Source organism: Bubalus kerabau, chromosome 11 (assembly GCF_029407905.1).
Source record: "Bubalus kerabau isolate K-KA32 ecotype Philippines breed swamp buffalo chromosome 11, PCC_UOA_SB_1v2, whole genome shotgun sequence".
In the NCBI taxonomy this organism is placed as follows: Eukaryota; Metazoa; Chordata; class Mammalia; order Artiodactyla; family Bovidae; genus Bubalus; species Bubalus kerabau.
The window spans coordinates 17,935,824-17,955,126 of record NC_073634.1 but is presented as its reverse complement, the minus strand read 5'-3'; the positions used below and the strand labels follow the sequence as shown (position 1 = coordinate 17,955,126).

General features: G+C 39.9%; 1 protein-coding gene and 1 non-coding gene across 2 annotated transcripts in view; both read right to left on the bottom strand.

The window, feature by feature from the left end:
- YIPF4 (Yip1 domain family member 4) overlaps positions 1-18,928 on the bottom strand; it is a 34,085-nt gene extending 15,157 nt beyond the window's left edge. The window contains exons 1-2 of the mRNA XM_055539752.1: positions 18,600-18,928; positions 1,566-1,719 (exon numbers count right to left, since the gene is read on the bottom strand). Of these exons, the coding sequence (XP_055395727.1) occupies positions 1,566-1,719; positions 18,600-18,678 (233 nt within the window). The 5' untranslated portion in view covers positions 18,679-18,928. The remainder of the gene's footprint in view (positions 1-1,565; positions 1,720-18,599) is intronic.
- TRNAG-UCC (transfer RNA glycine (anticodon UCC)) lies at positions 5,155-5,225 on the bottom strand. Its single transcript has one exon. It is a non-coding gene; the product is annotated as a tRNA-Gly (tRNA).
- Positions 18,929-19,303: the final 375 nt, after the last annotated feature.

The following is a 19,303-nucleotide window of genomic DNA, read 5'->3' as shown; positions in this document are numbered from 1 at the left end:
TTCTCATAGGAATTTTTCTTCCAACACTTCACCCAGTGCCAAACAGACAAGCAAACTTCCTTGGTTTCTCTTTTTGCATGGTTGATCATTTCTCATTTATCCTTACACTAAGGAGATAGGATAGCCCTTTAATGTTCTAGCTTTATGCTGTCTTAGCCACTTTTTCTCTTTTATTAATAAATGTAAAATAACTGCATCTTATAATCTACAACATCTTAGATTTTATGAAATTCAGTATATTAACATTGAGAAACAGACGTTTTTAGTACTTGATCTACCAATAATTACTACAGAGAATAATCTGGTAATGCCTTGATTTTACAATGCTATAGGTTCTTCTTAGGGGAGAAGGAAATGGCAACCCACTCCAGTATTCTTGTCAAGAGAATCCCGTGGGCAGAGGAGCCTGGTGGGCTGCTGTCCAAAGGGTCGCACAGAGTTGGACACAACTGAAGCAACTTGGCAAGCATGCATGCGTTGGAGAGAGAAATGGCAACCCACTCCAGTGTTCTTGCCTGGAGAACCCCAGGGATAGAGGAGCCTGGTGGGCTGCCATCTGTGGGGTCACACAGAGTCAGACACGACTGAAGCAACTTAGCAGCAGCAGCAGCAGGTTCTTCTTTCCAAACTGTTAAATTCTTCACTTTTTCCCCCTAAGTGATACGTGTGCATGCTATTGATTATTTACGAGTGCTAAGTTGCTTCAGTCGTGTCTGACTCTGCGACCCTATGGACTATAGCCCGCCAGGCTCCTCTGTCCATGGGGATTCTCCAGGCAAGAAAACCGGAGTGCGTTGCCATGCCATCCTCCAGGAGATCTTCCCAACCTAGGGATCGAACGTCTCTTACGTCTCCTGCAATTGGCAGGCGAGTTCTTTACTACTAGCGCCACCTGGGAAGCTCAAGGGATACATAATCACTTAAAAATCTTCAAGTACTATGAAGAAGGTGAAAGTATCCCTGTAGTCCTCCCAGGGGTAGCTTGAGAACTGCTATACAGGAGAGAGTTTGGAGAGGTAATCTTTTGGGAATTCTTAATTTGTCTTAAACTGAACTTTCAATGAGTTCAAAATATTATTTCATTATTCCAGTTTTACTAATTGCAGGTGACCTTGAACAATGTGGGGATTATGGGTGCCACCCTCCATCAAAGATACATGTATAATTTTGACTCCCCCAAAACTTAACTGCTAATAGCCTACTGTTGACCAGAAGACTTAGCAATTACATAAAAAGTTGATTAACACATATTCTGCACATCTATATTTTATGCATTCATGATATTTCTAGGCTACACAGTTCACCTGCGAGTTTTTTTTTGCACTACTGCAAATCTCAAAAAAATTTTCCAATACAAGTGCTGAAAATAATCCACATATAAGTAGATCTACACAGTTCAAACCTCAGTTGTTCAAGGGTCAAATGTACTAGCAAAACGGAAAACAGCTAAAACTTTTGACCAAAAAGGTTAAGGTTTTCCATACCTGTCTTAAATAATATGAAAGAATATAATCATTTCACAGACCAGCTCTAGAATCCAAAAAATACATATTATTTTTACATACAGGAGTGGCTTGTTATCTTCAGGGTCATCATCTTCAACTTCCAAAAGCCAGCCATATCCTCTTTGCCTCAGAAATGTTGTGGCTGTAGATTCTTTGATAAAATCTCCACCAAGGTTTAACTTGACATCTGGGGGTGCTATTGAACCACTGAGATCTTAGGAGAAAAGACGACAAAACTATAAATCAAGGTAAAATGTGTGAATCCTAACCAACATAAGCAAATATTCAACTAAAAATTATCATTTAAAGATCTCTAAGTATGAACACCTGCTAGTGCATACAATTTTCGTATTTTATAGTTGATAGTATTAAAAACAAGACAACAAACACAAAAGGGGAGTCACTTATGCTAAGTCCTGTGTCACCAAACCAAAAATTAATTACAGTTTTGGCTTCTCCCAGAAACAGAATCTTAAAACTAGTGAGTCAGAAATCACCTGGTCATCTTGAGTGAGGTAATCTGCCTAAAAGACCCTGCGATCTCCTAAAGGAAAGTGACTTTGCCATAACTAACCCACTTCCAGCTAATACAACTTCCTTTCCCTGTTTCCTTCTGCTTAAAGTCTTTCATTTTGTACAGCCCCTCAAAGCTCCTTTCTATCTGCTAAATGGGATGCTGCCCAATTCATGAACCACTGAATAAACCAATAAAATTTTTAAAAGTTACTCAGTGGAATTTATTTTTTCACCAACAGATACCTAAAAACCACTTTTATTTTTACAGGAAAATGAAAATCAGAGTAGTGAAGACACATGAAAGATTTCATATCTAATTAGATGTACCAGAATTCTTGTACCAGAATCTAGACTTGTTAACGGTAACTTTAAATTTTAAATGGAAGATATATAAAAAAATATATTACAGGATATCATTTTCTTTTTTTTGTTTGTTTGGTACGTTGGTTGGTTTGGTTTTGGCCACACCTCAAGGCTTGTAGGATCTTAGCTCCCCTACCAGAGATAGAACCCTGGCTCTGGAAGCAAAAGCATCAAGTCCTAATCACTGGACTACCAGGGAATTCCCAACAGGGTATCATTTTGAATTTCCTTCATTATTATGTACATTATGTGCTTCAGAACAAAGTGGCTGCATACATTCTTTTTAAAGGCACTGCATATTTATATATGCAAACCAACAGATATTATTATTTGCTAAAGGAAAACCACAGACAATTACTCCTACTTTTTCATGTACTTATTAATATTCTGTTTTTAAAATCATCAACTATCTACGCTAAGTGCTTTATATATTAATGCTTAGTTCTGGATAAATCTTAGTAGTACGAGTTCCCTGATATTTCAGCTAACTTTTTTTCTTTATATAATTACATCATTTATCTTTAGTTTCAGCAATTTGGGTAAATTCTAAAGAGCAGTCAAGAGATCCTGTTTATCCACATTACAAAATAAATCCATTCAGTCTGTACCAGTGCCTCAGAGGTTACAAATAATCACAGCAGTACATGTATCACATGTTCTGGTCAAAAAAAATGGAAATAGTGAAGGTCTTGCTTGAGGTCATAAAGGAACTAACTGAAAAACACATTTGTAGGACCAAATATCATGCACTAGTAAACAATCATCAATGCTGCTACCTAGTCACAAGTCTGGAGTGGTACATCAGAAAACAGTTTTGGCAACAGCAAGCCAGAACACTCAACACAGACTCTCCTTCCCTGGAGATCATACACAGTAAAAAGAAGAGCTTAATTTTGCACATTACCCTAAATTTTCTAGGTTAGCTTTTGAAAAATGCTATTAAAAAAATCTGACTTAGAACTTTAATCACTTAGGGGCTCAATTATGGGAACAGTGTGAGGATTATGGGTACCACCTTCCGTCAAAGATACGTGTATAATTTTGACTCCCCCGAAACTTAACTACTAACAGCCTGAAAAGAAAAGAGAAAATGAAAGTGAAGTTGCTCAGTCATGTCCAACTCTTTGCGACCCCATGGACTGTAGCCTATCAGGCTCCTCCAACCATGGGATTTTCCAGGCAAGAGTGCTGTAGTGGATTGCCATTTCCTTCTCCAGGAGATCTTCCCGACCCAGGAATCGAACCCAGGTCTCCCGCATTGCAGGCAGATGCTTTACCATCTGAGCCACCAAGACTTACCAATTACATAAAAAGGTGATTAACACATATTCTGTACATCTACATATATTTTATGCATTCATGATATTTCTGGTTCTGACAGTTCCTTCAACTGTCTGGTTCTGACAACTCCTGCAATTAATCATAATAAAGTTTGTATTCTGAAGCTAAGTTCTAACTTAGCTACTAATTAATACAGCAAATTATTAACACTTCTGGTCTCCAGTTTCCTATTCAAAATTTTTTCCATGTTTAACATTATATGACTCTAAGAAGCTTTTACATGGGAGTTTATTCAGCTAGAGATAAAATCCAAGTACTTTTGAATGCACTGTCCTTCCCTGCTTAGGCTTAAAAAATAGTCTCTGTAGATGCTGATCATACAATCTTGATTAAAATACTCTCTCAAATACTTTTGATTAAAATACTCTCTCAAAATTACTTTCTGCTTCATTTTACTCAGAGACAAAGATGAAAAGAGTTGAAACTTAACTAAAATTCTACTTCCAACAGGTACAAAGAGTGCTTTTTTTTTTTTTTTTTTTGCTTTAAGAAAAGGAAGATTTAGATCAGGAAGTCATTAGTACAACAGTGACATGAAAGGTTTTCGAATGAGACAGGAAAAGACCTTAACAACTGTTTCCTGGCCTCTTGGAAAGACTGCACTTAAAGTCCTTTTCTAAACCAAAAAAAAAAAAGATATATAAATCCTAGAGCTAAGGAGTTCTGTGAGAAAGAATTGTATATGTTCAGCAGTTTTTCATAGCATGGATGCAGAGCCTCAAAAAGGCACCTTTAGCCTGCAATTTGGTAGTGTTTTCCATTCTAGGCAATGTAGAAAAACATCGTGGACACATACAGGACAATGCTAGAAACCGCAGTTTGACACACCACTCAGTTCTCCCAAGATATAAGTAGATGTGAGTACAAAAAAAGCAACAGAAAAGTTAAAAAAAAAAAGCAAAACTCAGTAGTTATCCTAAAACATGAGCAAGCAGCACATAAAAAACATGAGAAATATTCCAAATCGCTCCAGGAGCACAGCTGTCTTACATTAAACCAGAATAGAAACAAGCTAGCTTGATCAACTCCAGCATAGGTATCCAGAATTACAGGGCTCCCAGGTGGCGCTAGCGGTCAAGAGTCTGCCTGCCAATGCAGGATACACAGGGACACAGATTCGGGAAGACCCCCTGAAGTAGGCAATGGCACCCCACTCCACTATTCTTGTCTGGAAAATCCCATGGGCACAGGAGCCTGACAGACTACAGTCTATGGGCTGCAAAGAGTTGGACTCAACTGAATGACTGAGCACATCTACCAAAATTATAATACACTCATTTTAAATTCTTTCTTTGTTGTTGTTATTTAGTCGCTAAGTCATGCCTGACTTTTTGCAACCCCATGGACTAGAGCCCATCAGGCTCCTCTGTCCATGGGATTTCTCAGCCAAGAATACTGGAGTGGGTGCCATTTCCTTCTCCAAAGGATCTTCCCAGCCCAGGGATCGAACCTGTGTCTCCTGCTTGGAAGGCAGATTCTTTACCACTGAGCCACCTGGGAAGCCCAAATTCTCTCTTACTACACTGTAACATTCTTGTCATTTTCTCAGTAAAAAAACAACAAGGATAATAATAAATATAAGTGGATTTAAGAGGAAATCATCTTTGAAAGAAATCTCAAAAACATTTCCTTTGCTTGTCTGGGCTCAGAGTGAAGAAGAATATCAATAAGTTTCAAATTTTATTGAAAGCCACCTGGAAAAATGGCAGAACAAAACTTAATGGTAATTCTCCCTCCTTTTCAATTCAGTTCAAGTTGGGTTGAGGAATCCTTTCTCTGAATCTTCTACTCAGCCTGAGAACTTTACTTTGAAGAATTTGGTCAGTGTAGTATGACGGTATACTCAGGATGAAATTTACTGCTGATCTGCCCCTACAAAAGTTCTGATTTTATGAAAGAAGAGTAAACTGCAATGAACATGAACATTTTGTTGGTACTTGCCAACTTCTTCTATACGTGAATAAGCATTTTCTTACTTAACAAGCAACAAGAGCAAGGACAAAACAATTACTCCATTTTATTTGGATGAAAATGAAATGAAATCCATGTGAGCTTAAATCTAAACCAGAATGGACTATCTGTGCAGCAAAATAAAACAAGCACATGTTTCACACTTAAGGGATAAATTCCACTGTTCCGTTTTAGTTATAAAAACATTTTAATGCACATATAGTCCAATGAAAGCTCAAGAAACCAAGCAAGTACATAATAGTTTTATAACAGCTAGACTTCCCAAGTAGCTCAGTGCTAAAGAATCCGCCTGTAATGCAAGAGAAAGGTTCGATCCCTGGTTAGGAAGATGCCCTGGAGAGGGAATGGGAACAACTCCATTACTCTTGCCTTGGAAATCCCACCGACAGAAAGGCTGGCAGGCTACAGGCCATGGGTTGGCAAACAGGTGGGCACAACTTAGAAACAACAGCAACAACAGACCTATATGGAGCTTGATTATATTACTCCGTAAGAAAAAATTTTAAAGCCTTGTATAAAATTATGTCCTAGGTAATATTTTTATTCATATCATTTTGGTTTACGATTTTAGTGGCTTTACTATTTGAGGCAAGAGTACTGGAGTGGGTTGACATTTCCTTCTCCAGGGGATCTTCCTGACCCAGGGATTGAACCCGGGTCTCCCGCATCACAGGCAGGAGCTTTACCGTCTGAGCCACCAGGGAAGCTCTTACTATTTGATACTACTAGTTAATTTTCATATTGCACATAATATTAATTAAAAGAAATTAAATCTCCTGAACCTACCTTTAGAAAAATTAAATCTCATGTTGGCACAAACCAGTTGTTGCTGTTCAGTCACTCAGTTGTATCCAACTCTTTGTGACCCCAAAAAAAGACTGCACTCAAGTACTGCATTTTGGACTCTTTGTTGACTATGAGGGCTATTTCATTTCTTCTAAGGGATTCTTGCCCATAGTAGTAGATATAATGGTCATCTGAATTAAATTCACCCATTCTGGCCCATTTTAGTTCACTGATTCCTAAAATGTCAATATTCATGCTTACCATCTCCTGTTTGACCAATGTATTCATGAACCTAACATTCTGGGTTCCTATGCAATACTGTTCTTTACAGCATCAGACTTCACTTTTACCACCAAACACATCCAAAACTGGGCATTGCCTCTGCTTTGGCTCAGACTCTTTATTCCCTCTAGAGCCATTTCTTCACTCTTCTCCAGTAGCATACTGGGCACCTACCAACCTGGGGAGTTCATCTTTCAATGTCATATCAGCCTTTTCATACTGTTCATGGGGTTCTCAAGGCAAAAATGCTGAAGTGGTTTGCCATTCATTCCCTTCTCCACTGTACCACGTTTCTGTTAGATAAATCAACTAGCTAACAGAAACGTATTTTATTTGCTTTATGAGTCTTTTAACTCTTACTCTGAAATAATTATAGATTCACAGGAAGTTCCAAAAAAGTTTTATGTACCCTTCACCCTGTTTTCACCCAATGGTACCATTACATATACTATCAAATCCAGGACACTGACATTGATACAGTCAATACAACTTATTCAGATTTTACCAGTTTAAAGCGCACTTATTTGTGTTTCTATATGTATTTGTTGTTGCTGTTTAGTAAGTCACATCCAACTTTTTTGCAAGTCGGACTTTCGCCACCAGGCTCCTCTGTCCATGGGATTTCCCAGACAAGAATCTAGAGTGGGTTGCTGTTTTCTTCTCCAGGGGATCTTCCCGACCCAGGGATCAAACCCACATCACCAGCACTGGCAGGCAGATTCTTTACCACTGAGCCACCAGGAAAGCCCCGTATGTATGTACAGTTCTATGCAATTTTACCACATTTTAGATTTGTCTGCTGCTAAGTCGCTTCAGTCGTGTCCGACTCTGTGTGACCCCATAGACAGCAGCCTACTAGGCTCCCCCATCCCTGGGATTCTCCAGGCAAGAACACTGGAGTGGGTTGCCATGTCCTTCTCCAGTGCATGAAAGTGAAAAGTGAAAGTGAAGTTGCTCAGTTGTGTCCGACTCTTCGCGACCCCATGGACTGCAGCCTACCAGGCACCTCCATCCATGAAAGTCTCCAGGCAAGAGTACTGGAGTGGGGTGCCCTTGCCTTACAAATGCCCTTGCCTAATACCTTACAAATTTAAAATTTATGAAAATAAATGTGCATTTTTTAAAAAGGTAAATCTGGCATAACTACCTTTTTTCCATCTCCAAGAAAGGTTGAGTCATTCAAACAGGAAACAAAAGCTAATTCTTGCACCCATTATAAATCATATACTGTGTTTCATGAGCATACTGTATAAAGGATATTTGTGATAATACCTACATGGATATAATGTTTTTAAAAATCAAGTAGGAAATTTTTTAAAAGGTAAAACTAAAGATTCCTCTATCAACACTACTAAATTGTATTAGAGGTGATACCTTTTTTGGAGAGGGGGAATATCAAACAAAGTAGGCTAAATAGTTACCTTAACAGATTAACAGAAAATTACTGTTTACTCAAAAAGAGCATATTAATACAAAAATTACTGCATCATATGTCTGCAAATTACTGATCACAATCATGTCCTAAGAGTTGTATTGTTTTTATATAGGAGTGTCTTAGTCTGTTTAGGCAACTATAACGAAATACCATAGACTGTGGCTTATAAACAATAGAAATTTGTTTCTCACAATCCTGGAGGTTGGAAGTCTAAAGTCAAGGTGTCAGCATGTTCAGGTAAGGGCTCTCTTCTAGCTGGCTCACTTCTCCTTGTGCATCCACATGGCAGAAGTGGGTAGGGAGCTCTAGAATCTTTTTTACAAGAGCACAAATCTCATTCACGAGAGCTCCATCCTCATGATCTCAGTACCTCCCAAAGGCTCCACTTCCTAACATCATCACTGGGCATTAGAATTTAAACATATAAATTTGGGGGGAACACAACTATTCAGACCATAACAGGGTAGAAACGTTGAGCTCAAAAGGCAATATACTGAGCCCAGTTCTCTTTTGTAGACTTTAATCAACTGTCAGCTTAACATGTCAGCTTCACACTGTAGCTATTTCAAAAGCATCTAAAACTCAATATTCCAAAAGTGAATTCTGGATAAGGTCTTCCTCTAGCTTCTTATTTCAGTGAATAGTACCGCTATCCTATCCAGCCTTGTAAAGCAGAAAGAAGTCTGATTATCCTTGACAGTTTCCTTCATTCACATGCTTCCCATACCATTCAACCACCACTAAATTCTATCACTTTTATCTCTAAATATTTTTTGAACCTGCCCGCTTTTCTCCATTTCTACCACCAGCATCAATCTAGTGCAAACTATCATCTCCTGCCTGCGTGACTATAATGGTCTGCTAACTGCTTTCCTTAATTATTCTTTCAATCCATTCTCACCTATAGCCAGAACAATCTTTCTTAAATGCAAATCTTTCATTGTCTAAAATCCTTTGGTGGCCTCACATTGCTTTTTCAGCTAAATCTAATAATCTCCACATGCTCTATCCACTTCTTTAGAACAATTTTCTGTCTCCCGCCCCACCATGACCCTATGTTCCAGACATATTAAGCCGCTCAGTTTTCTGAATGAACCAAGATCCCTCTAACCTTAGGGACTCTGTATCTGTTTGTTTCCTCCAACTTCAGATAATTAAATGCCACCCATTCTTCAATTCTATGGTATACTTATTTAAGAAATTTTCCATGATCTCCCTGACTAGATAACATTCCTTTATAGTCCCTTTGGCTTTTCCTCCACAGCACTCATTGTTTATAATAATATCCATTCGGTTCAGTTCAGTCACTCAGTCATGTCTGACTCTTTGAGACCCCATGAATCGCAGCACGCCAGGCCTCCCTGTCCATCATCAACTCCCGGAGTCCACCCAAACTCATGTCCATCGAGTCAGTGATGCCATCCAGCCATCTCATCCTCTGTCCTCCCCTTCTCCTCCTGCCCCCAATCCCTCCCAGTATCAGAGTCTGTTCCAATGAGTCAACTCTTCACATGAGGTGGTCAAAGTACTGGAGTTTCAGCTTTAGCATCATTCCTTCCAAAGAAATCCCAGGGCTGATCTCCTTCAGAATGGACTGGTTGGGACTCTCAAGAGTCTTCTCCAACACCACAGTTCAAAAGCATCAATTCTTCGGTGCTCAGCTTTCTTCACAGTCCAACTCTCACATCCATACATGACCACTGGAAAAACCAAAGCCTTGACTAGACGGACCTTTGTTGGCAAAGTAATGTCTCTGCTTTTCAATATGCTATCTAGGTTGGTCATAACTTTGCCTCCAAGGAATAAGCATCTTTTAATTTCATGGCTGCAGTCACCATCTGCAGTGATTCTGGAGCCCCCAAAAATAAAGTCTGACACTGTTTCCACTGTTTCCCCATCTATTTCCCATGAAGTGATGGGACCAGATGCCATGATCTTAGTTTTCTGAATGTTGAGTTTTAAGCCAGTTTTCACTCTCCACTTTCACTTTCATCAAGAGGCTTTTCAGCTCCTCCTCACTTTCTGCCATAAGGGTGGTGTCATCTGCATATCTGAGGTTATTCATATTTCTCCCGGCAATCTTGATTCCAGCGTGTGCTTCTTCCAGCCCAGCGTTTCTCATGATGTACTCGTACTCCTTTTCCTATTTGGAATCAGTCTGTTGTTCCATGTCCAGTTCTAAATGCTGTTTCCTGACCTGCATATAGGTTTCTCAAGAGGCAGGTCAGGTGGTCTGGTATTCCCACCTCTTTCAGAATTTGCCACAGTTTATTATGATCCACACAGTCAAAGGCTTTGTCATAGTCAATAAAGCAGAAACAGATGTTTTTCTGGAACTCTCTTGCTTTATCGATGATCCAGCAAATGCTGGGAATTTGATCTCTGGTTTTTCTGCCTTTTCTAAAACCAGCTTGAACATCTGGAAGTTCACAGTTCACGTACTGTTGAAGCCTGGCTTGGAGAATTTTGGCCATTACTTTACTAGCATGTGAGATGAGTGCAATTGTGCGGGTAGTTTGAGCATTCTTTAGCATTGCCTTTCTTTGGGATTGGAATGAAAACTGACCTTTTCCAGTCCTGTGGCCACTGCTGAGTTTTCCAAATTTGCTGGCATATTGAGTGCAGCACTTTCACAGCATCATCTTTCAGGATTTGAAATAGCTCCACTGGAATTCCATCACCTCCACTAGCTTTGTTCATAGTGATGCTTTCTAAGGCCCACTTGACTTCACATTCCAGGATGTCTGGCTAATATATTTGTGTGATTTTTTGGTTAATGTCTCTAAGTTCCCTGATAGGAGAAGCTAAGTGTGTTTGTTGCCCTTTTGTTTTGAACACGTTAACTCCAATACCTGTTACAGTGCCTGGTCCATAGTAGGCAGCCAACAAATGTGCGCAAGTTGGATGAATTAATTAATGGAAGGGCACATAGCTGCACAGATCTTGAAAGAAAGTAATAAGAATGTTGAAGTTGAAAGTTCAATTTCAAAACTTGAAAAAGAAAGTTGAAGGAAAGAAGACTTTTGTCATTCTGCAGTGTATTTTGGTAACACTGTAACCTGCAATAACATGAAAAATAAAATATGTATCTAATGAACTGGAATGTACTAAATAAAACACAATAGAAACTATATTAAGAAAAGACATTAGGGCTTTCCTGGTGGCTCAGTGGTAAAGAATCCGCCTGCCAAAGTAGGAAATGGGTTTGATCTCTGGTCCAAGGGGATCCCACACGCTGTGGAGCAACTAAGCCCGTGTGCCACAACTACCGAGCCCAGCTGCTGCAACTACTGAGGCCTCTGCGCCCTTGAGCCGCCCCACCGAGAGAAGCCGCCGCACCAAGAAGCCCACGCACCGTGACCAGAGAGCAGCCCCCGCTCACCGCAACTAAAGCCCTGCGGCAACAAAGACCCAGCACAGGCAAAAAAAAAAAAGACTAAATTTTAAAGGAAGAGATATTAGAGGGTTTTAATAAAGGAGATATACAAAATTATATTTGCACTCTGTAAACACAGTCCTTGGAGAAGGAAATGGCAACTTATTCCAGTATTCCTGTCTGGGAAATTCCATGAACAGAGGAACCTGGCAGGCTACAGTCCATGGGGTCAAACAGAGTCGGACATGACTTAGCAACTAAACAACAACCATAAACATAATTTTAGCTAGACTATGGAGGACTGATTTAAGGGGGGAGAAGTTGAGGAGGAAGTACTGTCAGTAAAGAACAGAGAAGAGAAACGGAAAGGACTTGAACTAAGGCAATGGAGCTTTTCTGAAATAAGTGGATGATCAACTGACTATGAGAAGGTGAAAGAGAGAATAGAGACAAGTTTCTGGACTTTGGCAAGAGGAACTATATCACAAACATTAGGTCATTTTCTCTTTAGTACCTGTCTCATTTTCAACATTGGTTAAGCAATCCACTGATAAATATTTATGGCTTACTTATTTCTATAAGCCCTGAGAGTGATATAAAGAAGATACTTCAAAGAGTTTAAAATCCAATTGATCATATATCCAAACAACGGACTACTATTGAGCCAGAAAAGGAATGAGTTACTGATACATACTGTAACATGAACAAACCTGAAAGCATTATGCTGAGTGGAAAAAAAAAGACACAAAAGGTCACATATTGTATTATTCTGTTTACACAAAATATCAACAATAGGCAAATCTCTAAAGTCAGAAAGTACATTAGAGGAAAACAAAAGAAAGTAGAATAGTGGTTGCCAGGGACTGGAACACAGTAGCACAACAGCCTTATCTTAATCAAAAAGTATAATGTAGTCATCAAACATTTATTAAGTTCCTGCTATGAACCAGGTGCTGTGCTAGGCAGTGGGTATGATACTGGTAGACAGTAAAACACAGCTTCTAACTCCAAGGAGCTCAAGCTATAAATCAGCATTGTTTTAGGTCTGTGAAGACTGGGAAGTATAAAATACAGGGACTCTTGTGCTCAGTCACGTCTGACTCTTTGTGGCCCAATGGAATGTAGCCTGTCAGACTTCTCTGTCCACGGAATTTTCCAGGCAAGAATACTGGAGTGGGCTGCCTTTTCCTACTCCAGGGGATTGTCTCAACCCAGAGATCAAACCCTTGGCATCTCCTTCATTGGCAGGCAGATTTTTTTTACCACTGAGCCACCTGGAGAGCCATATACAGGGACTGCCTCAGCCAATTACTACCTCTGCAATAATCCTAAGGCTGTGATCAATGAAGAGGTTAAAACTGAAAAATAAAAAGGCCAGGCTTAAATTGAAGAAAGCAGGGAAGACCATTAGGCCAATCAAAGTGAAAGTGAAGTCGCTCAGTCGTGTCCAACTCTTTGCGACCCCATGGTCTGTAGCCTACCAGGCTTCTCCGTCCATGGGATTTTCCAGGCAAGGGTACTGGAGTGGGTTGCTATTTCCGCCAATCAGGTAGGACCTAAATCAAATCCCTTATGATTATACAGTCGAGGTGATTAATAGATTCAAGGGATGAGATTTGAGAGACAGAGTGTCTGAAGAACTATGGACAGAGGTATGTTACACTGTACAGGAGGCAGTGACCAAAACCATCCCAAAGAAAAACAAATCCAAGAAGGCAAAGTGGTTGTCTGAGGAGGCTTTACACACAGCTGAGGAAAGAAGAGAAGCAAAAAGCAAGGGACAAATGGAAAGATATACCCAACTGAATGCAGAGTTCCAGAGAACAGCAAGGAGAAATAAGAAGGCCTTCTTGAACAATGCAAAGACTAGAGGAAAACAACAGAATGGGAAAGACTACAGATCTCTTCAAGAAAACTGGAGATACCAAGGAACCATTTCACGCAGGGATGAGCATGATAAAGGACAGAAACGGTAAAGACCTAACAGAAGCAGAAGAGATTAAAAAGAAGTGACAAGAACACACAGAAAAACCATACAAAAAGGTCTTAATGACCCAAATAACACGATGGTGTGGTCACTCAGAGCCTGATAGCCAGGAGCCAGAAGTCAAGCGGCCCTTAGGTAGCGCTACTACAAACAAGGCTAGTGGGAGTGACAGAATTCCAGCTAAGCGATTTAAAAGTCCTAAAAGATGACACTGTTAAAGTGCCGCAGTCTATATGCCAGTAAATTTGGAAAGCTCAGCAGTGGCCACAGGACTGGAAAAGGTCAGTTTTCATTCCAATCCCAAAGAAGGGCAGTGTCAAATAATGTACAAACTACCAGGTAATTGTGCTCATTTTGCATATACTCCAAGTTCAAGCTAGTTCAAGCTAGGCTTCAGCAGTACATGAACTGAGAACTTCCAGATGTACAAGCTGGATTTAGAAAAGGCAAAGGAACCAGAAATCAAACTGCCAACATCCATTGGATCATACAAAAAGCAAGGGAATTCCAGAAAAACATCTACTTCTGCTTCATTAACTATGATAAAGCCTTTGTGTGGATCACAACAAACTGGAAAATTCTTAGAGATGGGAATACTAGACCACCTTATCTGCCTCCTGAGAAACCTGTATGCAGGTCAAGAAGCAACAGTTAGAACTGGACATGGAACATCAAACTGGTTTAAAACTGGGAAAGGAGTATGTCAAGGCTATATACTGTCACCTTGCTTATTTAACTTATATGTAGAGTGCATCATTTGAAACGCCAGGCTGGATGAATCACAAGCCTGGATCAAGACTGCTGGGAGAAATATCAATAAGCTCAGATATGCAGATGACACCATCCTACTAGCAGAAAGGGAAGAGGAATTAAAGACCCTCGATCAAAGTCAAAGAGGAGAGTGAAAAGGCTGGATTAAAATTCAACATTCAAAAAAACGAAGATCACGGCATCTGGTCCCATCACTTCATGGCAAATAGATGGAGAAAAAAATGGAAACAGTGAGAGACTTTATTTTCTTGGGCTCCACAATCACTGTGGATGGTGAATGCAGCCGTGAAATTAAAAGACACTTGCTCCGTGGAGAAAAGCTAAGACAAACTTAGCATATTAAAAAGCAGAGACATCACTTTGCTGACAAAGGTCTATAAAATCAAAGCTATGGTTTCTCTAGAAGTCATGTACGGACGTGAGAAATGGATCATAAAGAGGGCTGAGTGCCAAAGAACTGATGCTTTTGAACTGTGGTGTTGGAGAAGACTCTTGAAAGTCCCTTAGACAGCAGGGAGATCAAACCAGTCAAGCCTGAAGGAAATCAACCCTGAATTTTCACTTGAAGGTCTGATGCTGAAGCTTCAATACTTTGGCCACCTGATACAAAGAGCCTACTCACTGAAAAAGACCCTGATGCTGGGAAAGACTGAGGGCAGGAGACGAAGAGGGCAACAGAGGATAAGATGGTTGGATGGCATCACCAACTCAATGGACACGAATCTGAGCAAACTCCAGGGAATAGTGAAAGACAGGGAAGCGTGATGTGCTGCAGTGAGGTCTCAAAGAGTCAGACACGACTTAGTGACTCAACAACAACATCATAGTTTTTAAAGAATGTTCTTCCCTCTTTTCAACCTGAAGAACTTTTCCTTTAAACTGTACCTCATCTTTCGCTGAAGACGTCCTTGATCCCTTCCTGCACTTAACCACTTCTACCTTTCAACCTCCTTTTTATAGTATTTATTATGTATGATGAATTTTTAAAAATCCCTTTCTTATTAAGCCATTTTTTGGTGTTAGGGACTTTTTCATATGCAGTCCCTCATGTATAGACATACTCCCTTCATTCTACATTAAAAAAACATTACTTATCTTTCAAAATTTGACAAAATATTACCTCTATTAAATTGTCCCTGATCTTTCAGCTATAAAAAAATGTCCTCCTCTCCTGACTGATCTTTCATAATATTCTAAATCAGAGCTTCTCACGCTTTAATGCGCTACACAAATCACTGAAGGATGATCTTGTCAAAATGTATATTACAATTAAGCAGATTATTCTGCATTACTAGAACCCAGCAATGCCAATGCTGCTGGTCTGTGGAAATGAAACAGGCAAAGAATCATTTATTTGTGTGATAAAAAATAAAGTCAAAGGGTTGCTTTAAAGACTTCTATATAATATTTTACATATGTATAACAGTATCGTTGTTGTTGTTCAGTTGCTAAGTCATTTCTGACTCTTCTGTGACCCCATGGACCCTGCCAGGCTCCTCTGCATTCTTGCATTTAAACACATGCATTTCATTACTGCTTTTGGATGTAGGTTTACACCACAGACTTGAATATTCAGTCTGGATTTCATTATTCACTTATTTATTCATTTACTAGCCATACATAGCCTATGTTCTTTTAACTAGTACTTATGGACCCTGCTTTTATACACATTACCTTAAGCAGTTTTCACAATATTCTTATAAGTGTGCTTTTCATTTTACTTAATATAAGTTTATAGGAGCTATGTAATGTGGCCAATATCACATAGCTACTGTCAGGGTCAGAACTTTAACTGAAGTCTTCCGGTTCTAAATCCAGTAAGTTTTTAGCTATACCATACAGATGTGCTAAGTTTTGTAGTCAAAAATGTCAATGTCATATGAGACAAAAGAAAGCAGAAATCATTTATTCCTTCAACAAACAATTATGTTGTGATGTTTATATTCTGGGTTCTGTGCTAAGTACCGGATACAGAAAAGATTAGGGAAGTTTCTGAGTAACAGTTAAGCAAAGTTTCAGCAAGGAAGGAGTATTTGATTTCATCCTGGTGTAAGGAAGAGAAACTGCATTCTAGGCACGAGGACCAGGATACACATATATATGGATACAAACACCAAGGCACATTTTAGAACAAAGAACAAGTACAGTTAGTAACGGTAAGTATTAAGAGACCTGAGCAGAATCTAGGACAGTACACATGAAAACATCTATAAGCTGAAAACATTCATGTTTAGACAAAAAAAACATAAAAACAGAAAAGCAAGAATTTACATGGCATGCTTAGGAACCAGAGAAGAGACTTGGCGTCACAGAGTGAATGTTTATGTTAGAGAACAACAAAAAATAATTGTGGGGTCAGTTGATAATGAAACTCAAAGCAGCAGCAACACTGCTAACAAGTACTGAGCATTAACTCTGCCAGATGTACTAACTGCTTTGCATCTGCAAAATGTTTGAGCACTTGGCTACTATCATTCTCATTTTAAGTACATGAAAGCTGAGGTTAAGAGAGATTTAGTAATTTGCCCAATATCACATGGACAGTAACTGGTAAAGACACAATGGAAATCCAGGATTTTATACTTTATATGCACTATCCAGTTTACAAAAATATATGAAAGCTGCATCATGATTTAGTGTAAAGAAATCTGAGGAGACAGAACACTAGCTCTTAATTCCAGATCCTTCGTGTGGAGGTTATTGAACTTTTCTAAGCCTCAGGTTCACTAAAACTCAGGAATAATAAAGCTCAGCAAGATTCTTAAAAAGATCAAACAAGTTGTTTGCTTAAAATAGTCTGCATATTCCAACTGTATAAGGTTATACACATGAGAATATTATTTATACACATATCTATCTTTGTCTATATTTCCCTAGATATATAGGGAGTCTATACAATCTTGGAGGATACGTGGACAAGTTTGAATAAACCTTATGGATTTTACTTATCCCAGGTTTCTTGGTTTTATGTATGGAGTCAATGGATTAGTTTGCTATATTATTATCACATTTCTTCAGTATATTTAAGAAAGGTAATTCCTGGGGGAAGGAAGGATATGAAAACTATAAACACAGATACATAAGTTTGAACAAACAGGCTGTGATACTAAATGACATAATTTTTTCTTCAAGTCTAGGAAATTAAGGTCACTTATTCCTCCCCAAGCACTAGGCTACCAAACGTAGGTGTAACAAATTAAACTATTTTGGGTGGCCATATTTCACCAAATTTCGGTATTACATTTAAATGTATCAGCTATGTTCTCTATGATAAAATTTTTTTCACATTTTAAATTACAGCCAAAATTACAGTACTTTAAAAAAAATAATAACACTCATAAAACAAAAACGAGGAAAGCAAAACAGAAAAAGGGAAAGCAAGTTGTATTAATTAAATATTACAAAACTAGTCTTCTCAGGAAACACACTATGTCCTTCTCGAGGATGAAATTTCTACAATTAAGAAAAATTTATTTTTTTTCATATTGAACAGGTAAGTCTCGTCAATGGAAAATTACTGGTTAACAAAGTCTAACGAAAGGAGCAGAGAAAGATTTCTGTTACAAAGAGTTTGGTAAAGTACACAGAAAAGGAGGAAAACAAATTCTCCCCTACTGTAGAAAAATCTCTCTAGCTTCCTCAAAACAGTATCTGGCGAAAATCTGGAGAACCTACTGGGAACACTAGGCTGGATTACAAGAAGTTTCAAACACATCTGGGTTTACTTCTCTGAACACTGTCAAATACCATGAAATAGGAGGAAAACTAGGGACGTAGGCAAAAATACCAGATTCCATAAAAACCACGAACTCCTCGAGGGAGGTTAGTACTTGCAGCGCCCAATCTACGCAAAAGTTATGTACTGATAAACAACAGAGCAACACAGCCCTCCTTCCTCATTCTCATTCTCTGACACCGATCCCGGCCAATCTAACCATCCGTTTCTGAATTACAGTAAAACTTTTTAGAAATAAAATCTAGGGTCCCGTGGGTGCACTCGAGGTGGGTGAGTCCGCCAGATAAACCTGACACCAGATGGTGTGGGGAGAGCCAGAAGCCGACCGAGTCACTTGGAAAGCTCCCCACGCCCCACCCTCGGCCACTCGGCCCTCTCGGAAGGCCCGGCGAACGCACAGACTAGAGTCACCCGTAGGTCAGCTTGCTGTCCGTACCCACCAGGCCACAATCACCTCGGCATCAGAAAGACCCTGCCGTGTCCGCCCGGCGTCCCCCGGGGTGACGGGCCCTTCGGGGGCCCAGTCTCACCTTCCGCGTCTGCTGAGGAGACAAAGGTGAAGTCCCCGTTAGTGGGGGTATACGCCGGGGGCGGGCCCGGCGGCTGCATCTCGCGGCCCCTCCGAGCCCGCGGCGGAGGAGGAGGCTGAGTCTGGGCCCAGGCCCCAAGGCCGCGGCGCCGCCGACCCGCACCCGCACCCGCGCCCTAAGGCTGGACCCCTGAACTGGGAGATGCAGGCTGGGAGCAAGGCCGGAGACAACGCAGCTAGCCACGAAGCTATCCCCAGAGGTCTACCGAAGTGCCCTCGGTGGCGACCGCCCAGGAACCACGACGCCGGCGCCCTGACAGAACCATAACAGTGACAGCGCCGCTGTGATTGGCTCTTTGTAATCTGCTCTTCCATTGGCTCTCGGAGAAAGGTTCTGATTGGCTCTCCCTCTTGTTGATTGCGGAAGTTTACCCGGGACAGGAAGTTCATTTGTAATTCGTGGAAAACTCTGGCGTCTTACTTTTTTCATTTGTTTCCGTCAAGTCTCCTGCCTTTTGGCTTTTCTTTATATTCTCTACTTTTGCTAACTGGAGGGAGTAAAAATTTTGAGAATTGGGAGTGTTTTAAACAAATCAGCCCTGGAATATCCATAGATTCCCTTTCCTTTAGATATTAATTGTATCTCCCTCTCTTTTTTTAACGTTTTAATTTTGTATTGGGGTATAGCCAATTAACAGTGTTGTG